Source organism: Equus quagga, chromosome 7 (genome assembly GCF_021613505.1).
Source record: "Equus quagga isolate Etosha38 chromosome 7, UCLA_HA_Equagga_1.0, whole genome shotgun sequence".
NCBI lineage: Eukaryota > Metazoa > Chordata > Mammalia > Perissodactyla > Equidae > Equus > Equus quagga.
Genome location: NC_060273.1, coordinates 26,191,400 through 26,214,476, shown reverse-complemented (window position 1 = coordinate 26,214,476; position 23,077 = coordinate 26,191,400). Strand labels below are relative to the sequence as shown.

Here is a 23,077-nt window from a genome sequence, read left to right as displayed (position 1 = left end):
TAATCTTTCAAAGGACAAAACTCGTGAAGGTAAACTACTCACACAGCCTAGTAGTAGTCGTACAGCTTAAAGACAGCTTCATCATGACCCTTTGGATCTTGACACCTCTCTGGATTGTAGATATCAGAATTTATTTTGACTTAGATCTAGAAGTGACATATTTCAGCACTGAGAGTCTGTGAAATTCCAGGTTTGGCTAAGGAAGTGAGAAATCGAGACTCATCCAGCAGTGCAGATGGCAGAACATGGTATTGTGCAGAAGGTGCTGGACATACTTGTTAGAACCCTGCTGTCATCCTGACTCCTCCACTTCCAGAGGGCGTTCTGACTCTCTCTCTATCAGTTGTCTTATCGGAAATATAGAGAATAATAGCAGTTGTTCTCTTTACCTCACAGGGTTGATGTAAGAGCAGATGACATAATAATTGAAAATGTTTTTGAAAAATATAAATTACTTTAAGCCTGTTCAGCAGCACCCTTATGAGGCATCATGTATATGATTGATGGCCTATGCTCTTTTCCTGGTCTAGGCTTCACTAGTTTTTAGTTGGGTTCTCCCTCCCTTCCATTTCAAGGCACTGAAATGAAGATTAGAATCGTTTTGAGCCTGACCCAGACCTAGAATAGCAACAACCTTTCCCTGGGACTAACGGGAGCTGGAAACGAAGGTCCTCAAAGGAGATACACAAAAACAGTTCTCCCTCAGTGCACAACTTACCTGAAATTATAATAATGCACCTGGTCTTACTTGTTTAATGGTGAACATGGTTTAAGAGGCTAAATAAGGTAATATCTTAATATTCACGTGACTCATTCAGGTGTCCACCTGCCGAAGATCTAGGGTGGCTTCAAGGGCCCTTTTCGTTCCCCTGAACTGTTGGAAATTTTGGGAAGCTCACTCAGCCCAAAGGGCCTAAAGTGCCTCTTCCATAGAGACTTGGGAAACATGATCACTTCACCAGCAGCCCCCCGTTTTCCACAGCCGCCTTTTCTAACATGGCCACTTAGTGCACCTGTTGGAACACAGACAGTTGCACCCCTACTGCTGACTACAGAGACTGCCTGTATGTTGAGCCCCCTCTCCCCAGAGCATGCCTGTGCCTGGGAGCCCGTGGCTACAGTTTTTTTTTTAAAGATTGGCACCTGAGCTAACATCTGTTGCCAATCTTTTTTTCTTCTTCTTCTTCTTCTTCTTCTCCCCAAAGCCCCCCAGTGCATAGTTGTATATTCTAGTTGTAGGTCCTTCTAGTTGTGGCATGTGGGACGCCACCTCAGCGTGGCCTGATGAGCGGTGCCATGTCCGCACCCAGGATCCGAGCCAGCGAAACACTGGGCCGCTGAAGCGGAGCTCGCAGGCTCAACCACTCGGCCACAGGGCTGGCCCCCTACGGATCTTAATTTAGACATGGATGCAGTGTTTCCTGAGTGAGCCCCAGCCTGTCTTCCCTGACGCAGTCCCTCCTTTCTTCAGATTTACAGCCCATGCAGTCAGCAGAGAGGATGAGCAAGACTGCCTTTGTCAGGCCACCATAAAGGACCTTTTTTACTTTCCCCTTAAAGGAGTGGGTGCTTGACCACCTTCATTTATGAAACCAAGAGGGACCACTATCAGTCAGTCTTCCTGAAACTGAGACTGTCTACTCCTGGGTGACTTGTAGCTAATGCTGAAGACAAGGCACTGCTGCAAGAGCTCTACGCATATTGATTCCTTTAACCCTCACAACAGGGACTGTCATAGCAGTAGGTGCTGTTATTGCCCTAATTTACAGAGGAGGCAACTGAGGCCCAGAGATGTGAAGGACTCTCTCCACCATCACAAAGCTAATGAGCAGGCGTGGAGGATGAGCCAGGATTTGAACTCAGCAGTTCTTTCATCAGTGTCTATGCTTTTAACCACTGGATCAACTACCTCTCAGTTGTCCTCATACAGCTAGATGGCTGGCACCAGTTTAAAGGCACTCCTCACCAGTCATCCTCGTATATACAACAAGTTGCATCATATTGCATTACTTTATTTAATGTTTGCAACAACACTCTGTGGAAGTTAAATTCTATTACTAGCTCCATTTTACAGATGAGGAAAATAAGGTTTAGGAAAAGTTAAGTAACTACTCAAGATCAACCAGCTGTCTTGATAGAGACTGGATTCAAGCGTATGTCCTTCTAACTTCCAGCCCACACTCCTAACCACCACCAGGCTAGGGACCATGAATTACAAAACCCAGTAAGCCTGCTTAAGAAAAAGATTCTAGGATAATTTAGGCAAAGACAGCTAAAGGAATTGCCTCACCAAAAGCATCTTTTCTTCACTGTAACACTTTAATTTCCTGAATTTAGCATCTGCATTGACTTATTTACACATTTTGTTCTATCCATTCTTTCAGCTCGTGCAGACATTTTGTACACATTTTTCATTTCAGTTTCCTCCAGTCCCCCCTCCCACCTCCATTTCTGTGTGGAAATAGAGGAGCCAGATATTGGAGTTTGGAGCAGGCAACTAAGGCAGTGTGAATGAGTATCTGTCCTCAGGGAGCATGGACTCAATACCAAATGTTGGTCTCTAGACCCCAAATTACAAACCCCCATCAGTGTGATGGAGGAGAGAACCAAGCGTAGGGGAAACCAGGAAGGCACAGCCTCACAGTCCTTATCTTACACACTCTAAAATGTAGGATGCCGTTGGGCGACATGAGCAGAGAATGAGTATACTTTTATTGTTCATTAACTTTCTTTGGGATTGTCAGATTCTGAGTATTAATATTTTAATGTAGATTTGGTGGTTAAGTAAGAGAGAGTTTATGCTTTTTTATACTTTTTCCCTTTGTAATTTATAGTACACTGTGAAGTTTGAAAGTAAAATTCTTTTTCTTGAGCTCTACACTTGGAAAATATTTATTCCCCCCCGTGTCTCAGTAGTATGCATCATAAACTAACCCAGTTCGGTTTATTTACTTCCCTCTTGGTGCAGCCCCATGATCAATTGTAGCAACACAGGCGTATAATGGTGGAGGCTTTTGCTTTACAACAGTAAGAGCATGAGCTATTGCAGGCTCCTTTCAGAGTGATAAGTAACAAAGCCTCCAGTTACAAATCGCCTATTCAGAAGTGGTGGGGGCACAGAGTAGAGGGGTCTGGGGCCACCTGAAGTTGACTAGCCATGCATCACTAGAGGAGGAAATCATGATCCATAGTTTTAAGTGAATTGGCCTACACAGGGGAAATACCTGGGGCCCAGAGTTTTAATCTCCTGGGCTGGACAGCATGGAAGGCAGAATGTCAGGAATTAGCTAAGTTGGGAAGCAGGACAACCCTGGCAACAGGGGAATTTCCTGCTTCCTCGTGGTGAGCAATCTCTTGACTCCAGTTCTCCACGCTAGGACTCTTGGTCGCTTGCCGTGGGACAGGGTGGCAGGCGCCTCAGTCCAACTGCAGGTCCCTCTGGGCTTCTCAACAGCTGTCTTCTGCCCTGAGTCTCCCTCCAGTTTATCAGTTACCCAGAAACACCCCCAGCCTTACTAGCAGGCTGGGAAAATCTCAGTCATGTATTCCTTCTCTCTCATCGTGCATCTATTGAGGTAGGCCTCCTAGTACTGTGCTGGGTCCACAAGACATGTAAACAGGTTCCAAGATGTGAATTATGTCTGCAAGAAACCAGGTCTATTCAGAAAGAAGGCATATCACAGGGAGTAGGCTAGCATTATATCCTCACAAATAGATAATAAAGTGCCAGACTCTGTCTCCAGGCACCTGTCTGTTCCTTACACCGTTTCTATGGCTGTGGCGTCAATAAAGACGTGCAAGGCATAGTCCTTGTATGGTCAAATTTAAGATAAAATTGAGATGGTGGGTATCCTACACACAGAAATGGAACAAAAAACAAAACATGCTTCGGCAACAGTAAGAAACTATTTTTTTTAGTGAAAATTTGGGTGAGTTTATTCTCAGCTTAAATCTTAGGATTATAACCCGGGAGAGTCTTTCCACAAAGGAACAGAGCACTCCAGTAAGAAACTATGTTTATACTCATACACAAAAGTGTAGGCCTGTTTAAACTGGAAATTACAATTTAACATGTCAAAATGACATAATTGGGATGCATGCTATTTTAAGAAATTGAAGCCCTCATTATTAGGTTGATTACTTCTTAAAGCCTGGTGAACTCTTATAACATGTTGCTTGATTCAAGATTGGACTTTATAATCCATCAAGAAGATCCACATTGCTCATCCCTCCAGCCTGATTATGTGACCCAAGCTATCCAATATCCAGGTTCTGACCTTGTCTGGAGGGATCATTTGCAGTAGTACCTGTGTGAAGGTGGGGCTCTCTAGGACATACGGTGCAAACCACTTTCACGACTTTTTAGGATTGGTGTCATTTTTGATGTTCATGTGGTTATTTTTATTGTCACTGTGGTGGTCTACATTGAGAGAATCCAGTAGAAAGCATGGCCATGGGCATTGCAGCCGTACTAGAAGATATATATATATATATATTTTTGGTCTCCACAGTAATCAAAGTAAGTCTCATCTTGTATCATAATAGCCAACACATATATCCCACTTATTCAGCACCAAGTGTGCTGTTACTGACAACAACCCTAGGAGTGTAGGTACTGTTGTCACCTCATTTTACAGATGAGGAAACTAAGTCACAGAGAGTGAAGAGATTATCCAACAGTCTCCTGGCTCAGAAATGACAGGGTCATGATGTCAACAGATGCTGACTCTTAACCTCTACCCAGAGAACAGATCAAAACTTGTATTTTCAAAGCTTGAAGAGCTTTAGAGTTTGAAAAGACCAAGCCTCCTGGAGACACAGAAATAAGCCAGGTGTGGTGACATCTTTCCTAGGGCTGATTGGAGACAGAACTCATATGTTGTCACTCCCTTTTATTGGTCTTTTCAACAAGGAAATTTTTGTAAAGATTTCCTCTTCCTTTATCCACCCCAAGAATCACCCAGCACATGTTCTGTTAGGGAATGCCCGAAGTTCATAATATTTATGAGAGAGAACTCCATGTAATTAATAAGCTTTTTCTATATGAGATGCTCAACAGAAGACCAGAATTTGTAAGAAATATTTTACCAGAAAATGTTTAGTCTCAGTCTGGTGATTTGTGATAGGAATTGAATCAAATCTCACATTTTAAGCTTTAAAACTTTGCCATTTTAGATTAATTTAGAGAAACTTACATTAGTTTTTAAACCTAGTTTATCTTTATCTTTAGATATGTTTTGAAATTTGAGGAAGATGACTCCATATTTTAATTTAGCTTGGTTTTTTTTTTAAGTTTTAGCTAAGGTCTTTGGTAATATATTAAAATTTGCTTTTGTTTCTGAAATAATGGATGTAACACTGGAAAGACCATTGAGTCCATATTCTTGCTGTCTGCTTCTTGTTAGCGTCCCCACTTTGTAAGACTTGCTCTCTTTAGATCTCATTCAGAGGTTGAAGGTGATGTTAAGAAGCCCTTAGTGCTTAGTCTGTAAAACCTGAATGTTAACAGACATCATGGCTGACCAGGATCCAATCACCTAATGTGTGGATTATCCTTTTTTTTTCTTTCTGTCTTCATTCTTTGTTCTTCTGATACTGTCTCGTACTTCTTCCTGTCCAATTTTAACATTGATTCCCTTCCTTCCAAAAAGGAGGAATAGAGCAACTTGGAAACTAATCAGAATGGACTCATTCACACGTCTGATGAGAGGCTGAGAAACAAGCAAAGTAGTGGGGGTGGACTGTGACGGGGCGAGGGGCGCAAGCAGGGCACAGGGGACTGGGTATGGATGCAGTAGTGCAGAGGCCATGTTCTGTGGGTTCCCTGGAAGCTTAGCTATTGGCATTTCTAGGTTCCTCCTGACTACAGATAATCAAGATACAGCGACACATGCAGATCTGTCGCTGGCTTTCATCTGAGGTCTAATCCCTGATAATCACAGAGATGACAACGTAATGCAAAGCATGATAAGTGTCAGAAATGCTGCCTGATAAAAGCACTTTAGAGAGCTAAGTGGTTGTTTTAGTTGGTCAGCTAAGTTGCCCATGCTTTTGTGCGTCCCCGTTTACCCTGTAGGGGACCTGGCAGGAACTCGGGCAATTTTTTCCCTATAGTATTGATTTTACTAGAGCAACAAGACAAGAAAACTGTCCCATTTTGATTGCTCAAAAAAAAAACAACGACATTTTACATCTTTTCTTGAAAATTTAATGTTTGCCTTTGAGCTATCTCGGTATTGCAGAAACAGCTTCAGAATGAATGCCCCCTAGCTTAAGGGCCTTAGCTGGGTTGTGTGACATCTTGTAAGCAACTGGAAAATGCAACTCCAAACTTCCACCTTCCAAGGCACTTTTTCCTCTGATTTCTCTGGGGTAGAGGTAGAGAAAAATCTCTCTTTATTACCTATCTTAAAAAAATTTTTTCTTGTAAAGAAACATCATGTAGTGCTACCATTTGGGAAGGGCCATACAAGGCGAGAGCGAGCGAGCCTCTTATTTCCAAATTTAATTGTATTTGGAGGTTAAAGAAAAAAATTATGCCATATAGCAAGTACCCCGTTTTTTCCTTTGAGAGGTTTTCAAGAGTGCCATGAAATCAAACAGTGATGGATGTTCAGCTTCAAAGAGGTGAGGAATGGACACTATTGCTTTAAGCCAGTCTCCATGTCATTTGTATGTGGTGTACGGCTCTCCCAAGCCCCGCTCCATTCCTCCCTTCCCAGCTGCCCTCCGGCTAACAGTGGCACTGGAGGGGGAATCAGTGTAAGCTTCCCTCTCATTCACCCTGGTGTGCCTGCTATACCCTAGAACTCTCCCTGTTGTAATCCAGGCTTTGCCTGCCCTCTTTCCCTTGTGCCAGAAAAATCGAGGCAACTTTTCTCGTCTGTCAAGGACCCCCCTAAGCTGCAGGTGTGGAGTTAAAACTGATGTGGAGGGTCTTCTCACATCCATGTATGGCCTAGTACCTTTTCAGGGCCTGTGTGTTTGGGATTGTGAGTTAGGAGGCCAGAATTCTATAGTGGGGGCCCACCGGGTTGGACAGAAGGGAGCTGAGTATGCTCTAGCAGGGGTGGGTTGCTCAAGGGAATCCACCAAGGGCCAAGTTTGTGGTTACTCAGCCCTCCCCCTCCTTCCAGGCCCGACACTGGGCACTAGAGAACACAGTGGTGATAAATGTTACCATGATAGGAATTGCTGTCCATTTAATGAGGCTATGGCATTGCTTTAATCCATTCCCTACATCTGGTGGATGCCAGGGGAACCGACTGACTCCACTTTGGTGGTTGTGAGGTGTACAAATGTAGGAGGATTTAAAGAATTAGGGGAGGAGGGATCTGTCAATGGCCAGTTCATGCAGTTATCCTTAACACCTAACACACTGCATTCAGTCTTTGATCATGGTGGGGATAAGGTTAGAGTAAGACCTTTTTGTTCTAAAACTAGACTCCCCCCGACTCCGTTTTCAACAACATATTTTGTATTGAGCCCCTACTGTGTGCCGGCGTTTTCCATACATCATTTTCTCATTGAGCCCGCACAACTGCCCAGAGAACCTGCTCTTCGCTGATGTGACAGGCCTAGTCGCATTTCAACCCCAGGCTGCGGGCCTAGTGGCCTTTCCCTGCCGCGGCGCAATATTGGAAGCGGCAACTGCGAGGAGGGCGCGGAGCGTTGCAGTTCCCGCCGTGCCCGCTCGCCGAGAAGGCAGCCCTGGGGACCTAGGGCCCGAGCCGCGGGGTGAGCGACAGCTGTCGATGTCGCGCCCGGGGACTGCGCCCCCGCGGGGCCGACCCGGCGCTGGGGCCGAGAGGAGGGGCAGCGAGGGGCGGGGCGCGCGGGGCGGGACGGAGGAGGGGCGGTGGCACCCGCGGCTCGGGCACGGCTCGCCGAGGAAGTCCCGCTCCGAGAGCTGCGAGCGTCTGAAGGAGGCGCGCTCGCCGGCACAGTCGGGGAGCGAAGTCCGGAGCGCGGGGCCCCTGTGCCGCCGCCGCCCCCTCCTGCCACCCTTCCAGCCAGGGAGCCCGCGGCGCCAGCGGCGGCCGCCGATGGAGTTCACTTGAGCTGTGAGCCTGCGGGAGAGGCAGGCGCCCGCCAGCGGAGCGCGGGCCGGAGCCAAGCCAGCCCCGGGCGCTCCCCGCCGCTCGCCCGCCCGCGAGCTCCGGCCAGGAGGCGCCGTCGGCCCCGCTCAGCCCGCCCGGCGCCCCGGCCGCTGTAGCGCCTCCCGCGCCGCGCGCCGGCGTGATCGGCTAAAAATAAAGACTCCCGGAGAGTCTGCCTGCAGCGCCGCGGCGGCGGCGGCGGCGGCGGGCCCAGGACCGGTCGGCCCGCGGCGCCGCTGGAGAGGCAAGACCGGCAGTCAGGGAGCCCGAGGCGGCCGCCGGGGAGAAGCCGCCGCTGCTGCCGCCGCCGCCGCCGCCGCCGTGCGCCCTCCTCCTCCTCCTCCTCCCTCTCCCTCCTCCCTCCCTCCGCACATGGTCTCCTTTGTCCTGTCGCCGCCGCCGCCGCCTCGCTCTTAGCTCCGCGCGCCGCAACCGCGGCTCGGGCCGCTCCTCTCCGCCTCGCCCGCCCGGGACGCTCCTCGAGTCCCCGCCGTGCCCGGCCGCCCCCGCGCGCCGCAGGAGCGGCGGGGAGGCAGCGGGCGAGCGCGGGCCGGGCGCTCTCGGCGGGCGCGCTACCGCCCGCCGCCCGCCTGGCCTCGGCGGCGCTGGATGTGTGCGCGGCGCTGGCTCTCCGCCGCCCCGAAGCCGCCGCTCTCCTCGCGTCAGGATTGAGTTCGCGTGCATCCACTTTCGGACTTTCGCAAGGAAAGGAGGAGAGACTTGCGGACGGAGCCCGGTTGGAGTTGGGCGTTTTCTCTTCGTGTGTTTGGCTGGTTTCCCCCCTGGTCTCTGACGATCCCCCATCGTGAGCCCTGCTAAGGACCCAAACCATGAACTTGGGGCTGACAGGACCGCTTAACCCTTTGCGACCAGGTAATGCAGCCCTAGGGGCGCGGCTCCCTCGCTCGCCACCCGCGGTCGGAAGGGAGGCGGCCGGTCGGGGGTCTTTTGTTGCGGCGGCCGGGCCCGCGGGCAGGGGTGGCAGGGGCGGGCTCCTCGCGTCTGGCGCGCCCGAGCCCCCCTTCGTCACCCCTCCTCCCCTCCTCCCTCCGCGGCCCGGCCGCCCGCCTTTGTACTTTACTCCCGCGGCCGGCCGGGCTCGGCCGGGAGCGGCGGCGCGGGCGGCCGGAGCTGCGCGGTCGGGCCCGGAAGGGCCCGGGGGCCGGAGCCGTCCCGGCACCTCCCCGCCCCTAGGGGCTCCGTCCGACTTGGGGTCGGGGTCTGCGCCCGGTGTCCGGGTAGCGCTCCGCCGCGCCGAGGTCGAGATCCTGGCCCGCACCCGGTGCCAAGGGAAGCCAAAGGTGATCTGGGCTCGGGATCGGCGGCAGTTGGTGAAAGAACTCGCGCTTAAGTTTCGAGGAGGTTTCTCTTTTCCTGTTGAAAGCCCCTCTTCCTGTGGGTGCGGGTGCGGAGGGCCGTCCCCGGGATCTGCGGCCGAAGGGAATTAAGGTGGACCTCGAACAGGAGCGGCCGCGTCCCACCCCCGTCTGCACGGAAGGCTTTTTCTTCGTTTTCCTCATTGTCCATGTTCCGTCGTCGGTTCTCTTGGACTAATTTAACTTTTCTTTAAAGACCAACTACGGCGTCAACTAATTTTTTAGTTTTAAAAAACATCTGCTCCCCCCCCCCCCCCCCCCAGTAAAAAGCAGCCACAAGAGCGCTTTGTTTTTAGATGTAGCCGCTTCACGCCCTCACCCTCCAAAACCGAGCGAGGGGGATGAAACGAAATGGCGAGCAAAATCTGAAGATCCTTAGCGCGTAAAGGTACCCCCGTGTGAAAACAGCAGAGAAGGAAAAGCTCCGCTCGCTTGCTAGCTCGGCTCCCCACGTTTCCATGAGCCCTTCTTGAGTAAAAAAAAAAAAGAGAGAGAGGAATCGGCCAGGAAAATGATCCAGGTAATATTGGAATTGAGGCCTTTTTCTAAAAACAAAAAGAAAACGTCCCCAAAATTAAGAACCAAGGATCCAAAATTTGCACAATTGCTTTTAAAAGTATAAGTAGGATTTGGGAAGTTTATGGAGTCAAAGCAAAGAATTTTCTTGTACTTTCCACTTAAGACTGGCTAAGAAGCTCTTTTCGGACTTGACAGGACAGTGATCCGCCACAGTTCTAACCACCTGAGTGGAAGAAAGAAGGAATCTAGAATCACTTATGATTAGCCAGAGTCCTCTTGGCAATCATTTTCTTTTGGGTGTTTTTCTACGGAGGCCTTTTGGAGACGTCCCGTTCCCCAGTTGCAAGAGGCATTGCAGGCTTTGTGACGTGTCTCAGAAAGTTAAAGGGCTTTTAATTAAATAATTAAAGCTTTTATTAGAAGGCGTACTCCTAAGTCTCTCTGAATATCCCGTCAGACTTATTTCCTTAATAACTTACTGGTTGGCATCATCATAATCACAGCCTCTAAGTTTACTTCAGACATGAGGATCCTTTAAGCACCTACTTGAGAATATGCTGTGTAGCCCAGTGGAACTGACAAAGGTGGCAGCCCCAAGGAGGGTGTGAAAGACAGCCGGGAGGGCCTGTTCACCTACAGCTTCTGTCCTATTCCATTTCCCTCTCATACACAGACGTGTGCACCCCCCTCCCCCCAAGTGCAAATAAAAAGTCAGCAACCATTTTCTCATCTCACCCATGCTTTTTGCATTGGGGATGCAGTAATTTGTTTTTATACTTCTTTGGGCCAATTAGACTCATTTTAATAGGTATCCCAAGATCTGCGAGAGTTATTTTAGTTTGGTAAAATGATGTAATTAACAGGCTTTTTTTTCCTTTTAAAAATATCAGCTGGAGTTTATTTTTTAAGCCATGAATTTAACATGGCCATTCCAATTTGAAGAAACACCTTTTCATTGAAGAATGGTGAAATACTCTTTAAGTTTTTAGCTAGGAAACTCATATTCCTAGAAATCTCACTTCCTATTAACGATATAACAACTCTATTCCTGTAATTTTTGCTTTTGTAACAATATTCTCGATCTCTTTAATACGTATCTTGTTTCCCCCTCCATGCAACTCTTTTTGGTTATTTGTATAAAAAGCTACTATAATATAAAATTTTATTTAATTATTTTTAAGATGTCAGGAAAGCCCTCAATGTAGTTTTTATTCAGGTAAAATAAAAGGAAAAATCTAGGATTTATTTTAAACTGTTTATGTATAAATGTATGCAGTTCAACACTTGTTTTACACGTATATTCATTTTTTCTTGATTTATTAATCTTCTGAACCACCTCTAGAGTAGGAAAATCAGAATTAAAATAAAGGGAAAAATAGTCATAATAAAAATATTTAATGTCTTTCTATATCACTTGCATTGAGAAGTAGAACATGTTCCCCAGATATATACAGGAATATCTCAGTACACAGGAATATCTCGTCTTCATCAACAGGACACAGAAGGGCTACATTGAATATCTTCTTTGTCCCCAAAAGCCAGCCCCAGAGGCAAAATATGCTGTACTTCAGATTCCCCCTCCCTCTATTTGTTATATCTCTTTCTTCTGTATTTATTCAACATTCTATGCTTTGCTTTGTCAAAACACGCCATCTCTGTGTATAGAGTGTGAAAGATAAGTGATTTCTTACAAGGGTTTCCTAACAAAAACAGTGTAAGTATAACATAGGCATTATAACTTTAAATGCAAATACATCTTCAAATTATGTAGGAGGGTGCTTAATTTTTAGTTTAATTTTTAAATTTTTCAAGTTCTAGAAATATTCAGTGCTTCTGAAACATTACAGCATTTTCCTCCAAACCAACTTCATGTTTATTTTCCAGTACATTAGTGTATAATTTAAATTGGCTTTACTCTTGCTGTTTAAACAAGCTTATTTCACTTTCTTCAAGCTGCTGTAATAATTAGCAGACATGATCTCTGGAAAATGGAAAGGAAATAATGCTGATGGCATGGTGTATAGTGTTGGGGTTTGGGACAGGTGGGCTTGCTTCCTTTGAACACCAAGGTCATCCTGGTTACTATAAGGAACAGAGATCTTAGAGGTCATCAGATGAATCTTTAAAAATTGATTTCTGGGGTTGACACTTTTTAGTGAGGAAAAGCTTAGCGCTAAACAATAGGCATTTCTGATTTGTGAAAGAAAATTGAAAAATAGGCATGTCTGCAAATATCATGAAAAAAGTACCACTTCCAAAATAATGTTCTGTCAACGAAATTGCAAAATCATTATCTGAATGAGCTGAATTGCTTTGTGTATCATTTCATGCAAGTATGTTTTGTACCGATAGTATGTCTAATAAGGAGGACACATTTTTAAAATCAGGTTTTTTTCCCCCAGCAAATAGCTGCACTGCAGGTCTGTCTCACGCAGTCAACTAGCACCACCTGATGGAGGATTGGAGAAAATTCCTGCTTTCCGTGTCAGGCTGTTCTAAAATGTAGTGAAATGATTGAAATCAATAGTAATGATAATGGTGACGACAATGTGAATGACAATAATAACACTTTTTTCCCCTTCTTGTTTTTCAGGCGTCAGATGCCAGCTCTGAAAAACTCTTCAATACTGTTGTTGTAAACAAAGGTAAGACTCCTTAATTCTGAGCAATGGCTTATTGTTATGTTTGTTTCATTGTCATTGCCTAGAAAGACAGAATTAAAAACCATGGTCTTTCTCTTTTCATTCTGGAGCTAGTGATCATGTTTTGTGTTTTTGCTGAAGACAAAATCTGTATGCTTTTGTGATGCATTAAAAAACAGTTTATTTTAAAAGAATACATTGAGTCCTTATTTAAATTGATTTGACTAAGAAATCACTACCATCTATATGACTTTAATTTAATAGAGAATAGTAGTTCTCAAAATGCCTTAACTTTATTGTTACTTATCGACTACCCAGCAGTGGGAGAACTATAAATAGCTGATTTGTACTGCAGACTCTAATAATCAGTGGATGTTTAGTATTCACAGTATTATGGTCATAAACCAAGCCTTACTCTGCTGTGGGCTTTCTGTAAAGTTAATAAATGAGCAAGAGGGCAAAATTTAAATATGTGCTGTCCCATTAATTTCTTCCAAGCCGCAATACAGAGTAAGAGAGGCTGATGATATAGCAGTACATTAATGGAAAACTTATCTTAAATCATTGCCAATAGGTTTCTGGGCGGTTTTCGTTGGTAGCAGTATTGTTGGAAATAATGAAATTTAAAGAAGTCTCTAACCACGGGTTTTGTAAAGGTGTGTAATTTGATAGGTGTAAATTATGTAAACTATGTGATCTTTTCCTCTCCATTGTAGAACCTGGTTTAGGTGCTTGGCTGATAATTGCTAAAGGAAGAAAGTGTGCGTTCTGTGGTAATCTCATTCTGTGTTCCATGGAAAATACTGGTAGTTCTTGAACAGAGTTGGGCCTTCATAAAGTGAAATTCGAAACCACTAGAGCGTTCTGTAGTTGCCTTGGCTAGCATTTTTGCTAGCTGGTTAGTAAGACATGTTTCCAAGTGCAGTTATTTTGAGCTCCCAGATTATTTTAGAATTGGAACCAACTGCAATTTTAAATAGTACATTATGTTTAGAGTTCCCTAGAGGTGTATATGCTTATGTGATTGCTGTTAGTCCCAGAATTAGTGTCATGTTGAATTTTATCTCTTTAATTGCCTAATGGAGTATTCCAGTTTTATATTTCATCATATTTTTTGATGGACTGAAAGTTGGTATAAATTTGTTATCCATAATGCTAAAGGCCCAATAAAAGAAGACGTGCAGTTCCTAGCATACAGTAAAAGTGCATCATTGTTTATTGCTTATTTTGATAAGGAAAGGGGAGTGCTAGGCTCCTCTGGTAGAAAAGAGGGTTGGAGGAGACTGAGGTAGGACAGGTCATCAAAAGGAGGTGTCCTGTGTTTCAGTGACAACCCACCCACCCCTCCCTTGGACCTCCAGCCGCATGTGACTGTGTCTCCCTTTTGCTACTTTGCTATAAAAAACTGTGGAATGTGTTTCCCCTCCCTGGGACCTGCTGCCCTCACCAGGCTGAAAGGCCCCCCTCAGGGCAGATGAACAGTGACTGATGACAAGTAGCACCCCTCTGCCCCCTCCCTCCTGCTTCTGCCCCCCTTCTTTCTTTTTTCCAATCAAACGTTCCCCACATTGTTATTTTTGTTTACTTACAGAGTGTGATTTGTGGCATCTATTTGGTTGTGAATAGTCATCCTCCTGACAGGGTGCCTTTCTTCTGAGCTGCTTTTCTGGGGGTGATTTAGTTGCCTTGAAAGGATTAAGGTTTCTTTGTATACACTAAAATCAACATAGGCTTTTTCTAGGCTTTGCTTGGGAAACCATACACAAATAAGCATTTTTGTTGATGGCAGATTATTCCTTTGCCCCTTATTTCCATCAAAATGGCCTTTCTTTTCTCCTCCAGAGTTTCCCCTTAATGCCTTATGCTAATTCCTGTTGGTAACATGAATGACAAGAGGCGGAATCAATGCAAATCCAGGTGCTGCAAAGTAGACTGACTGGTATCCTGCACCCGCCCTCCTCCCTCGAGAAAGAGATTAAGGGGGCAGGGGAGGGGGAAAGCAGGGGGACAGTTTTGTTAAGGGGATTAGTATTCAATCTGCTAAATACCAGGAAAACAACTTCAAAAAGAGATTCATTGTACGGTGATAACGTCAATAATCGCTTTAAGACAGGTGCAGAGTGTCTCCATATGCGCCTGTGGGTTGTGGTCTGCTTTTACTCCAGGTAGTGGCAGTGTTTACTGGACACATGGTTCACAAGGCCTTCAAGGAACTGTCAGCTTTATGAACATCAAGTTCAAGTTGTCCTGCAAAGCGGCCTGCCTGCCTGCCTGCAAGTCAGGTCTCCCGTCTGTCCGGTATTCTTAGCGAAGAGCAGTAAAAAGCATTGTAAGGAAGGGCAAATTTCTGCCAGGTAGCAAACACTGCTGGGAAAATCTTCAAAGCCTCAGCTTGTTGAACAGTCTAACAAGAGTGCAGGGAAGCTGACATGTGTATTCCTCCACCTCCAGATGTTTAAAGCTCCATATCACCTCTCCCTCTCGGGAGTCCCGCAGTGTTCTGGCCTTAGAGAAGCGTGGCTTTAAGCTGCTGGTGAGATTATGCTGCTGAGCCTGGTGGCGGGCAGATTTGGTCCATAAAATTTCACTGTGGGAGGGCAGTGCTAATCTCACAAGCTGATTGTGGTGGCGGTTTGGGGGACTCAGCTTTGATGTTGGGCTGTGCAATCTGGAGATGAAGCTCCAGCCTGAAGCAGCAGGACCCGTGGCTCAAGTCCCATCAGTCTATTTGTGAGCTTGAATCAGACGTTTAGCCTCTTTAGGTCAGAATTTTCAATCATACCCCAACCCCCTAGTCCTAGGCGACATCTCTGGTGGGGCTAAAACAATTATTTGAGAAGGGGAAAGGGGCTAAAACAGAGCAGGTACAATGAATACACTTTGTATCGCTTTTGCCCATTGATTTTATTTTGACTTTCTGTGTGTTGTGCAGTTCATCCAATTTAATTGAGAACTAGTAAGATTTATGTGTTTAGGTGTTCCAAATCATTCTTTTCTTCTGATGCCTTTTATTTGCCATTTTAAAACAAATTAATCAAACAGTGTATGCTTGTATGTGCACATGACATGCCCAGTGAGAACTGAGCGTGTCAAAAGAGGTAGGGAGATGAGTCTCCAAATTGCAGCCTTTGAGTTGTAGACATAAAAAAAAATAGTTTAACTTTAATCAAGGTCATGGTCGCCTTATTTAATCTTTATGTGCTTAAATGTTTACAGGATGTTCATGTGAATTTTATGAATCCTTCTGTCTTTGTGACTCAACCATCTGCCAAAGAAAAAATTAATTTTCCCATTGAGACAGAGAGAGACTAACTGTCCGTATTTAGTTAGTTGAACTGCCACAGGAGCAACAGGATTTGTACCCCAAATACTGGAGTATTTCTCTTTAAAAGGAACTCTCTGGCCAATTCACTTTGGCCAGCCAGTATTTATTACCCTTTCTTACCCTTTCTAGGTCCCACTTCTTGGTGGTTTTGCCACTTTGATATATAGACAGAAATGAGTCTGCTACACATGGCCATCCTGCCACGACAGTTAATCTCTATTAAACTCTGAAATTGCTCCAGGGCAGAGCTCCCTGAGGAGGAAAGAAAAGAGGGGAAGCCCTTTCTGGGAGGAAGGAGAACCATTCTGGAGCCCTCTGTTTACGTGATACCAGCCCTGGGATGGGCCCATGGTCTAGGTTAGGGGAAGAGAAAAGGCCCTGAATTGCTACCCCTTCTTGTCTCAGAGCCCCCTTTTCCAGAATCTGTCCTGCATCCAAGGCCAGTTATAGATAAGAGGGGACCAGGGATGTATTTCCCCCGTGACCTTCTTAGCCCTTCTCATTCCTTCCTTGTGTCTCACGTTGTAGTGTTGGGTCCTCCTGGGCAAAGCCCTCCTGAGCTGGCTGTTGGAGAGTGGGGCCTAGCTGAGCAGGCATCTCTGAGTGCTGAGTGGGGAATAATCCAAGTAGGAAGAGGTCCCTGGTTTGTACTCCCTCCTGCTGCGAGCACCCAGTATCTACTGAAGTGTGAACATCAGAGGAGCAACCCCCCACCCTCCTAGGCAGAAGCCCACCTTCCCTCCCCAAGTTGGCCATGGGGGATTCTGGTAGACGCTCACTCACCATGATGAGCCGGTGGGACACTGGGGCCACTTTAGCCCTCTCTGACCAGGACTGTCTTTGCTTTTCCAGGCCCCACTAGGCCTACTAATGGACACATCTGGCCTCTTCTTGGGGTTGATTTTGTACCGAGGGTTTCTGTGGGACACAAATGAGGTTGGAACCTTCAGGTTAGTGGGCCCTTTGGGTATTTTTGAGAGTATGATTTTATGAGCAACCTAGAAGGAAAACCTGGCTAAAAAATTGATTGAGATTTGAGGAGATGAGGTGAGAAACAAGTTACTAGAGATAATGCTTGGTGTGACGAGGTTCAGTAGCTGGGTACCTAATAAATTCTTTAATGGCGACCATCTCACCTCATTCATTAAATTTAGACATAGAGGCGGAGTTCCTGGGTGTTAGGACAAAAAAGGGTGAGAGTTATGTTACCATCAAGGCCACATTGGCTTTTAAGAAAAGCCCCTCCCCTAAAATAATTCAGTGCTTTTTATGTAAGTTTTTGAAAATAATGCAGTTGATTATGGGGTAGCTTTCTTTTAAAGAAAAAATTGGTTCAGAGTTTAAAATCCAATTATAATGAACGTATGGAGACCATTTTGCAATTCCCTGTCGTGTCTTGGGTTTAGTTGTAAGGAGGACATGATATAAAGCACATTTCCAATGTGCAGAAGAGTAAACTGAGCCAACGTCAGCCTCTGTAAGTTAGTTACATTTTTGTAATGTCTTAAATCCTAGATAAGGGAATCTTGGACTATCGCTTTATTTTTCTTTCTCTGGACCTTTTTTGTACTGTCTCAGAGCATTTTCTTAGGTCTTTAGGAGATCGAGATGTCTGATATGTAGAAAATTAAATACTATTGAAGAGTAATTGGTGCTTCATGGGAGACAAAGGAGTTATGAGTAGTTGGGTTCCTCCCACTCCACACTGCAAATAGCATGCAATCAGCTCCTTTTGTTATGGAAATTGACCTTCCTATAGAAGCCAGAGTCTTACATACAGAATTTGTATAGAATTATTCCTTGAGAATCCTTGGAAACAGATGCCTTGTACAGAGTGTCTAAAAATATTCCATGTTGTGAGAAAGTATTTCCCTCCAGATATTTTTCCATCAACTGCTCCCTGGTCTTTCCCTGACCTTGTGGATGAGTATGGTGAGGAAATCCTGGGTAAAATATTGGATCCCGTCACTGGAGTTGTAGTGAAGTGGGTGGAAGATATTCCAAGGATTCGAATTGATCTTGGTGGCGTCTTTGGAGTAGAATGCTGACAGTGATGCTACTTTTCCAGGTAGAACGTAGGCCAGGTCCCAGCTTCTGAGTTCCCCTGTGAGCTGAGCGGATTGCGGTATGACAGATTCCTTTCTTTCAGTCAGATGGTCAAACACCAGTCTGTTTACATTTGAGCCCTCTAAAAAGCTCTTCCCTTACTTTGTTGAATGATTGTTGCTGTTCTCTGAAAGAATTTTCTCCATGCTTGGCAATATTGACAAAAAAGCTTGAATATCAACCAACCTCTCTCTTCAAGCCATTTATATTTAGGGCTTTGTTTACCTAATGAGGTAGTGTTTGGTTGTCTCAGAAAGTAGTACACACTCGTAGTAGACAGTTGGAATAAAAAACATCAAATGAGTTCTGGAGAGTCTTTCATGAGAACAGTTCAATAACAAAGGGCCTCCTCCTAACACTTTAAGTACCTGGGGTCAACCCCAGACATGGAGAGTTTCCTGCATGGAATAAGCTTGTGGCTATCCCATGGCCTCTGGATTATTTCTAGTTTTTGACAACTGCAGAAAAATGTTGTTTTCTCTGATAATGTATGTTTATTTAACTAGGTTTCTTTTTGCTTCACAATCTGGATTCCATTCAGTCGGTTACCACTCCAATTAACTAACAATTATTTAACATTAACAGTAATTACAGACGCCAGTTAAGCGCCTACAGATGTCAACTGTTAGCTTTGTACCTAATCACTCAATGAAATGGAGAAAGTTCAACAAACATCAATTAGCCAAGCAATTAGTATGAGTTAGGAAAGAGCATGTTATCATGTGTGAGCTGATTCAATTTATTTTATTTTGGCAGTAAAACACACACAGGCAAGCGGCAATAAGTTCCTCAGATAAGATAAAGCTATTGTTTTGCAGCTTACATAAGAATTCTTTCCTTTCCTGTGCATAAGTCAAATATACTCTTGCCTGGAATTTATTTAATAAATAAAATTTGTCTCAATAACTCAGAAAGCCCAGCAATGCTCAATCTCTGGAAGCAACTTTGGTGAATTATAAATCCAGTGAATATGCTGTATAAGAAAATGTCAAAAAACTTCAGTGGAGAAATGATTGATTCCCACTTAAGTAATCTCATCCGTGCATTTTGGCTTTTTACTGGTTTATTCCTGAACCTATGGTAGAGTGAGTGCAGCAGTGATTTTATTAATTTCACGGTGCCTGAACTTTTGCTCAGCTGTCTTTGATTTAGCCTGGGGCAGCCATCAAAGTGTTTTACCTACTTGCCCAGTCTATGCTTTTAAAAAGTGGGAATGGCTGTCAATTGAAGACCTTCACGAATTTACCAAAGAGATTCTAGGCTTGAATTCAAAGGTCCTGTACCCCATCCCCACCCCATAGCCCTGACTTACATCAGTTAGCTGAGCTTGCCTGAGAGAGTGCATTCTAAGGCCCAATTATGTAAGGTGGCCCATAAATTGGTATTTGGAGGTTCATTTTACCTCCATTGGGAAGCCGGCCATAAATGGCTGTGCCTCTGGTTCTCCTAGAAATGATTTCTTACCAAGTCGTGAAGCCTTTGGCTAGGAGTGGAAGGAGCCAATCCTTTGTGGGGTGCTCTGTCAGGTCACTGTGGGTGTTAATGTGCAGAATTTTCCCTTTGAGCAAGCCCCTCAGCATTAACTGAATCCAAGAATTAAAAAATAAATATTTCTGCCGCTGGTATAGCTTAGGGTGAAGAGCTACCATGCCCCATGTGCTTTTCCTTTGTAGACCTTTTTACCAGTATCCAGCAGTGCAACAAGTGGGGGACTCTCATGGCTGGTTCTTGAGAAATGGCTTTGCCTTTTGACATCAGTTAATAGGGTCTTTGTCTGCTTTTGCACAGTATGCTGCAGAAGTTTACATCAACAGAGGCTCATAACCAGTGTCACTGTGGAGCAGCTGCAGCTCTCCTGGTCTTCATTCCAGGACCCAGGCTGAAGGAACAGCCCCGATCGTGGTATATATCTTGCTGGAGGGAAAAGAGTAGAGACAGAACGTGGAATGCCTCTTAAAGTTTCAGTTAGATGTGGTATGTGGCATTTCCAGCCTTCTCATTGGCCAGGACAAATCCCTGGGCTTTTTGTACCACACCGTCCCAAGGTATTTTATATTCCCTGGAGGTGGGTAGGACTTTCCCTTGATGGTGGAGGGTCTCACCCAGGACTTCCTGGCATCCCAGGGTGTGTACCAGTATCTGAGCAGATGTGGCCAAAATCATCGTAGTTATTGCATCACAGCAGGGCTCAACTTAGTCATCTCAGGTTTCTTCACCTTCTAATAAGACCATATTTCTCCTCTCATGTTCATTCCTGTGCCTATAAGTGGACTGATCTTTCCTTTTAGCCAGATTTTATTAGAAGTGATTTAGGATTTTCAAGCAGAGGCATTTCTCTAGCAACCGATGACAGAAGCATGAGGCCCAAATCTGTGCTGAGACAGGAGGGCCCCTGTTAATAAGGAGGAGTGTTCTGTGGGCACTCAAATCTTCTCTGACCCTCGTAAACCTTGTCTTATAAAGGAGGAGGTTGAGAGCACATCATTGCTCTTTCTAAGAGTCCTTTTGAAGAGGGAAATGTCTCAAGTGTGCCTGTTAATAGACTGATGTGGGAGGTGGTTATATTTGGATGCCTTTAAAAGCCACTTGGAAAACATTTTCCACCTCTTATCTATCACCTTTCACATCTCTCAGCAGAGTAACACTAAAACCTAATTTTAGCCAAGATTACATCATTTTCTCATTATCTGTTTATACCAGGGAAAGCCTTTTCCATAGTAAAGCTCCTTTCGCTGAAAGCCCAACCATGTAATTTCTCTTGTTTTATATCAATTTTTGATTTTCCAAGTGTGGACTGTGCTCTGCTGGACTTTTTGGGCTGAGCTCTTAAGGCTTCTTTCTCCATAAACTTAGGTTTGACAAGGAGTCCTCTTCTGAAATGAGATCTGTCAGCTGTTAAGTAAATGACATCAATGTGTTCCGTTTATTCCATCAATTGGCTTAAAGTGGAAACCATATTGAAATTGTTTCATTCGACAAGTAGTATTGAGCACTGACTATGTAACAGGCTCAGGAGATATAGCAGTGAAACAGGTCACGGGAAACATGACCAGAATAATAAGAGTTTAAACGTATTTTAAAATTGAAAAAAAAAACAACTGTTTTAAATGGTGTTTTGGGAAAGAAGCCACTCACTAATTAAAAAAAAAAAAAAATAGCCTTAAGACTTTCTTAGGAGGAAAAGCTGATATAAGGTGAGCCCTGAAGGGTCAGCAACCCAGAAGTAGATCGGTCCTCGGTACACTGCAGAAGCTATGCCCTTTCAGAGAGAGTATTCTGTGGGTACAGATCTGTCATCTTAAAAATCAAAACAGTTGTTAAGATAGTTAGTGAAGCTATTGCAAAGATTTGGGAGAGCATTGTAAAGTTCTGTGTATCACCTATGAATAGGGCCTCTTTTTTCCATGTTTCCTCAATTCAGTTTTGCTGCTTAAATTTTTGCCAGATCGGCGTGTTAGAAGGAGGCGATGGGATGTACTCCAGTAAGCACTGCTTTTAGTAATAGAGGGTCCAGGCTCAAGTCTGAGCTGAGCTACTGGTAACCACAGCAAATCTCTCCATCTGACTTGGTTTTCTCATTGGTAGCATTGGATGGACTCCAAGATCCTATCTAGGTCTAAAGGCTAAAGTTTGCTTTGGAGTGTTCTGCGTCCTTTCAGAGCCTGAAGCTTGTGCAAAGGGCATACGTTTTCCCACATAGCTCTGAATACTTGTATTTGAAAGAAGTGGTGCTTTGTAGCCAATGCCATGACTTCAGTCCTGAACTTGTGAGCAAGAATGGGGCTGTATAAACCTCTCTCCTCTGCAGGAAATTTCATCTCGGTGAGAAAGATCTGAGAGGTAAGAGGAGGTTGAGCCCCAGGGCCAGGGGGAGGCGGGCAAGAGGAAGTCGGCTTCAATTTGAATACCAGCTATTAGGTATTAACCTCCAGAGTAAGAAGAATGATGCAGAATCCTCCCTCTCTGCTGGTCTACATCTTGAGTGGTGTTAAAAGAGATGTTTTATCTGCTTAGAAAATACTTATAAAGCCCTATTGTATAAAGAATTTAGGTGCCGGGTTCCTTTGTATTTGACTTCTCAAATGGAATAAGTGATCGTTTCTTGGCAGGGATTGCTACAGATTAGGTAGAAGCGAGGGGAGGGCGGGGGTTACATATCAAGAGCAAGGCCCTGCCCTAGAGCACCCCAGGGGCAAGCTTCCAGGAAGCTTCTTTTTCTACAGAGTAAATCATTTTACCAATGTGAATTGAAATGAGGCTTGGATGGACCATTCTGGATAATCGAGGGAATGACACCACCTCACCATCCGTCTTTAGCTGTCAGCAGATGCGTGTACACCAAGCAGTTCATCAGAGCTCTGCTTCTTCAAAAGTTAATCTAGGCCTTCTTGACGAGCAGTCTAACTTCCTACTCTGCCTTTGCTAGAAGGCGATGGTGATATTGATTTCCTTCTCCTAATACCACATTTGCTGTTTGCTGGATTTTACCTTTATTTACAGTCTTCTCCCACCTATTGGGGGAAAAGTTTGTTTTAGGGTAAAGAAAAAGAAATAATACTTTTAGTATCTTGGCTTTCCCTAAGAGATAGCAGAAACTAAAATTGTGAATGGATTTAAGGAGGAGCTGCATTAATTTTATTGTTACCAAATCTCCTGTGTTATACAGAAGAATTAGGTTTGTCTGGGCTGTCTCCCTTACTTTCCGAGATTGATGACTTTAGAAAGGAAGACCGTCACTGATGAGACACTGAGAGTTTTAGAAACAAATTCCTGGATTAGAAGCTGGGCTCTGCTGCTGTGGACTTTGGTTAAATGTTAGATAATAAACTAAACCATGTGGTTTTGTTTTTTGCACTTGGCTGTAGCAGCCACATTGCCCTGTATAATGGCCTCTTCCCAAATGATTTGATTTCTACTCCCATGGGAAGTAGAAACCCCTGACTTAAACAGGCAGCTTGGGGATAACTGGTAGAGGATGGCCTCCGCTGCGACTCTGCCCTCACCTCCAAA

The 23,077-nt window shown here is 44.8% G+C and overlaps 1 protein-coding gene across 5 annotated transcripts in view; it reads left to right on the top strand.

Moving 5' to 3' along the window:
* AUTS2 (activator of transcription and developmental regulator AUTS2) overlaps window positions 1–23,077 on the top strand; it is a 1,146,910-nt gene that overhangs the window by 1,053,354 nt on the left and 70,479 nt on the right. For all 5 annotated transcript variants that reach the window (XM_046666258.1, XM_046666257.1, XM_046666259.1 and 2 more), the window contains one exon: window positions 12,588–12,639. In XM_046666258.1, the coding sequence (XP_046522214.1) occupies window positions 12,588–12,639 (52 nt within the window). The remainder of the gene's footprint in view (window positions 1–12,587; window positions 12,640–23,077) is intronic.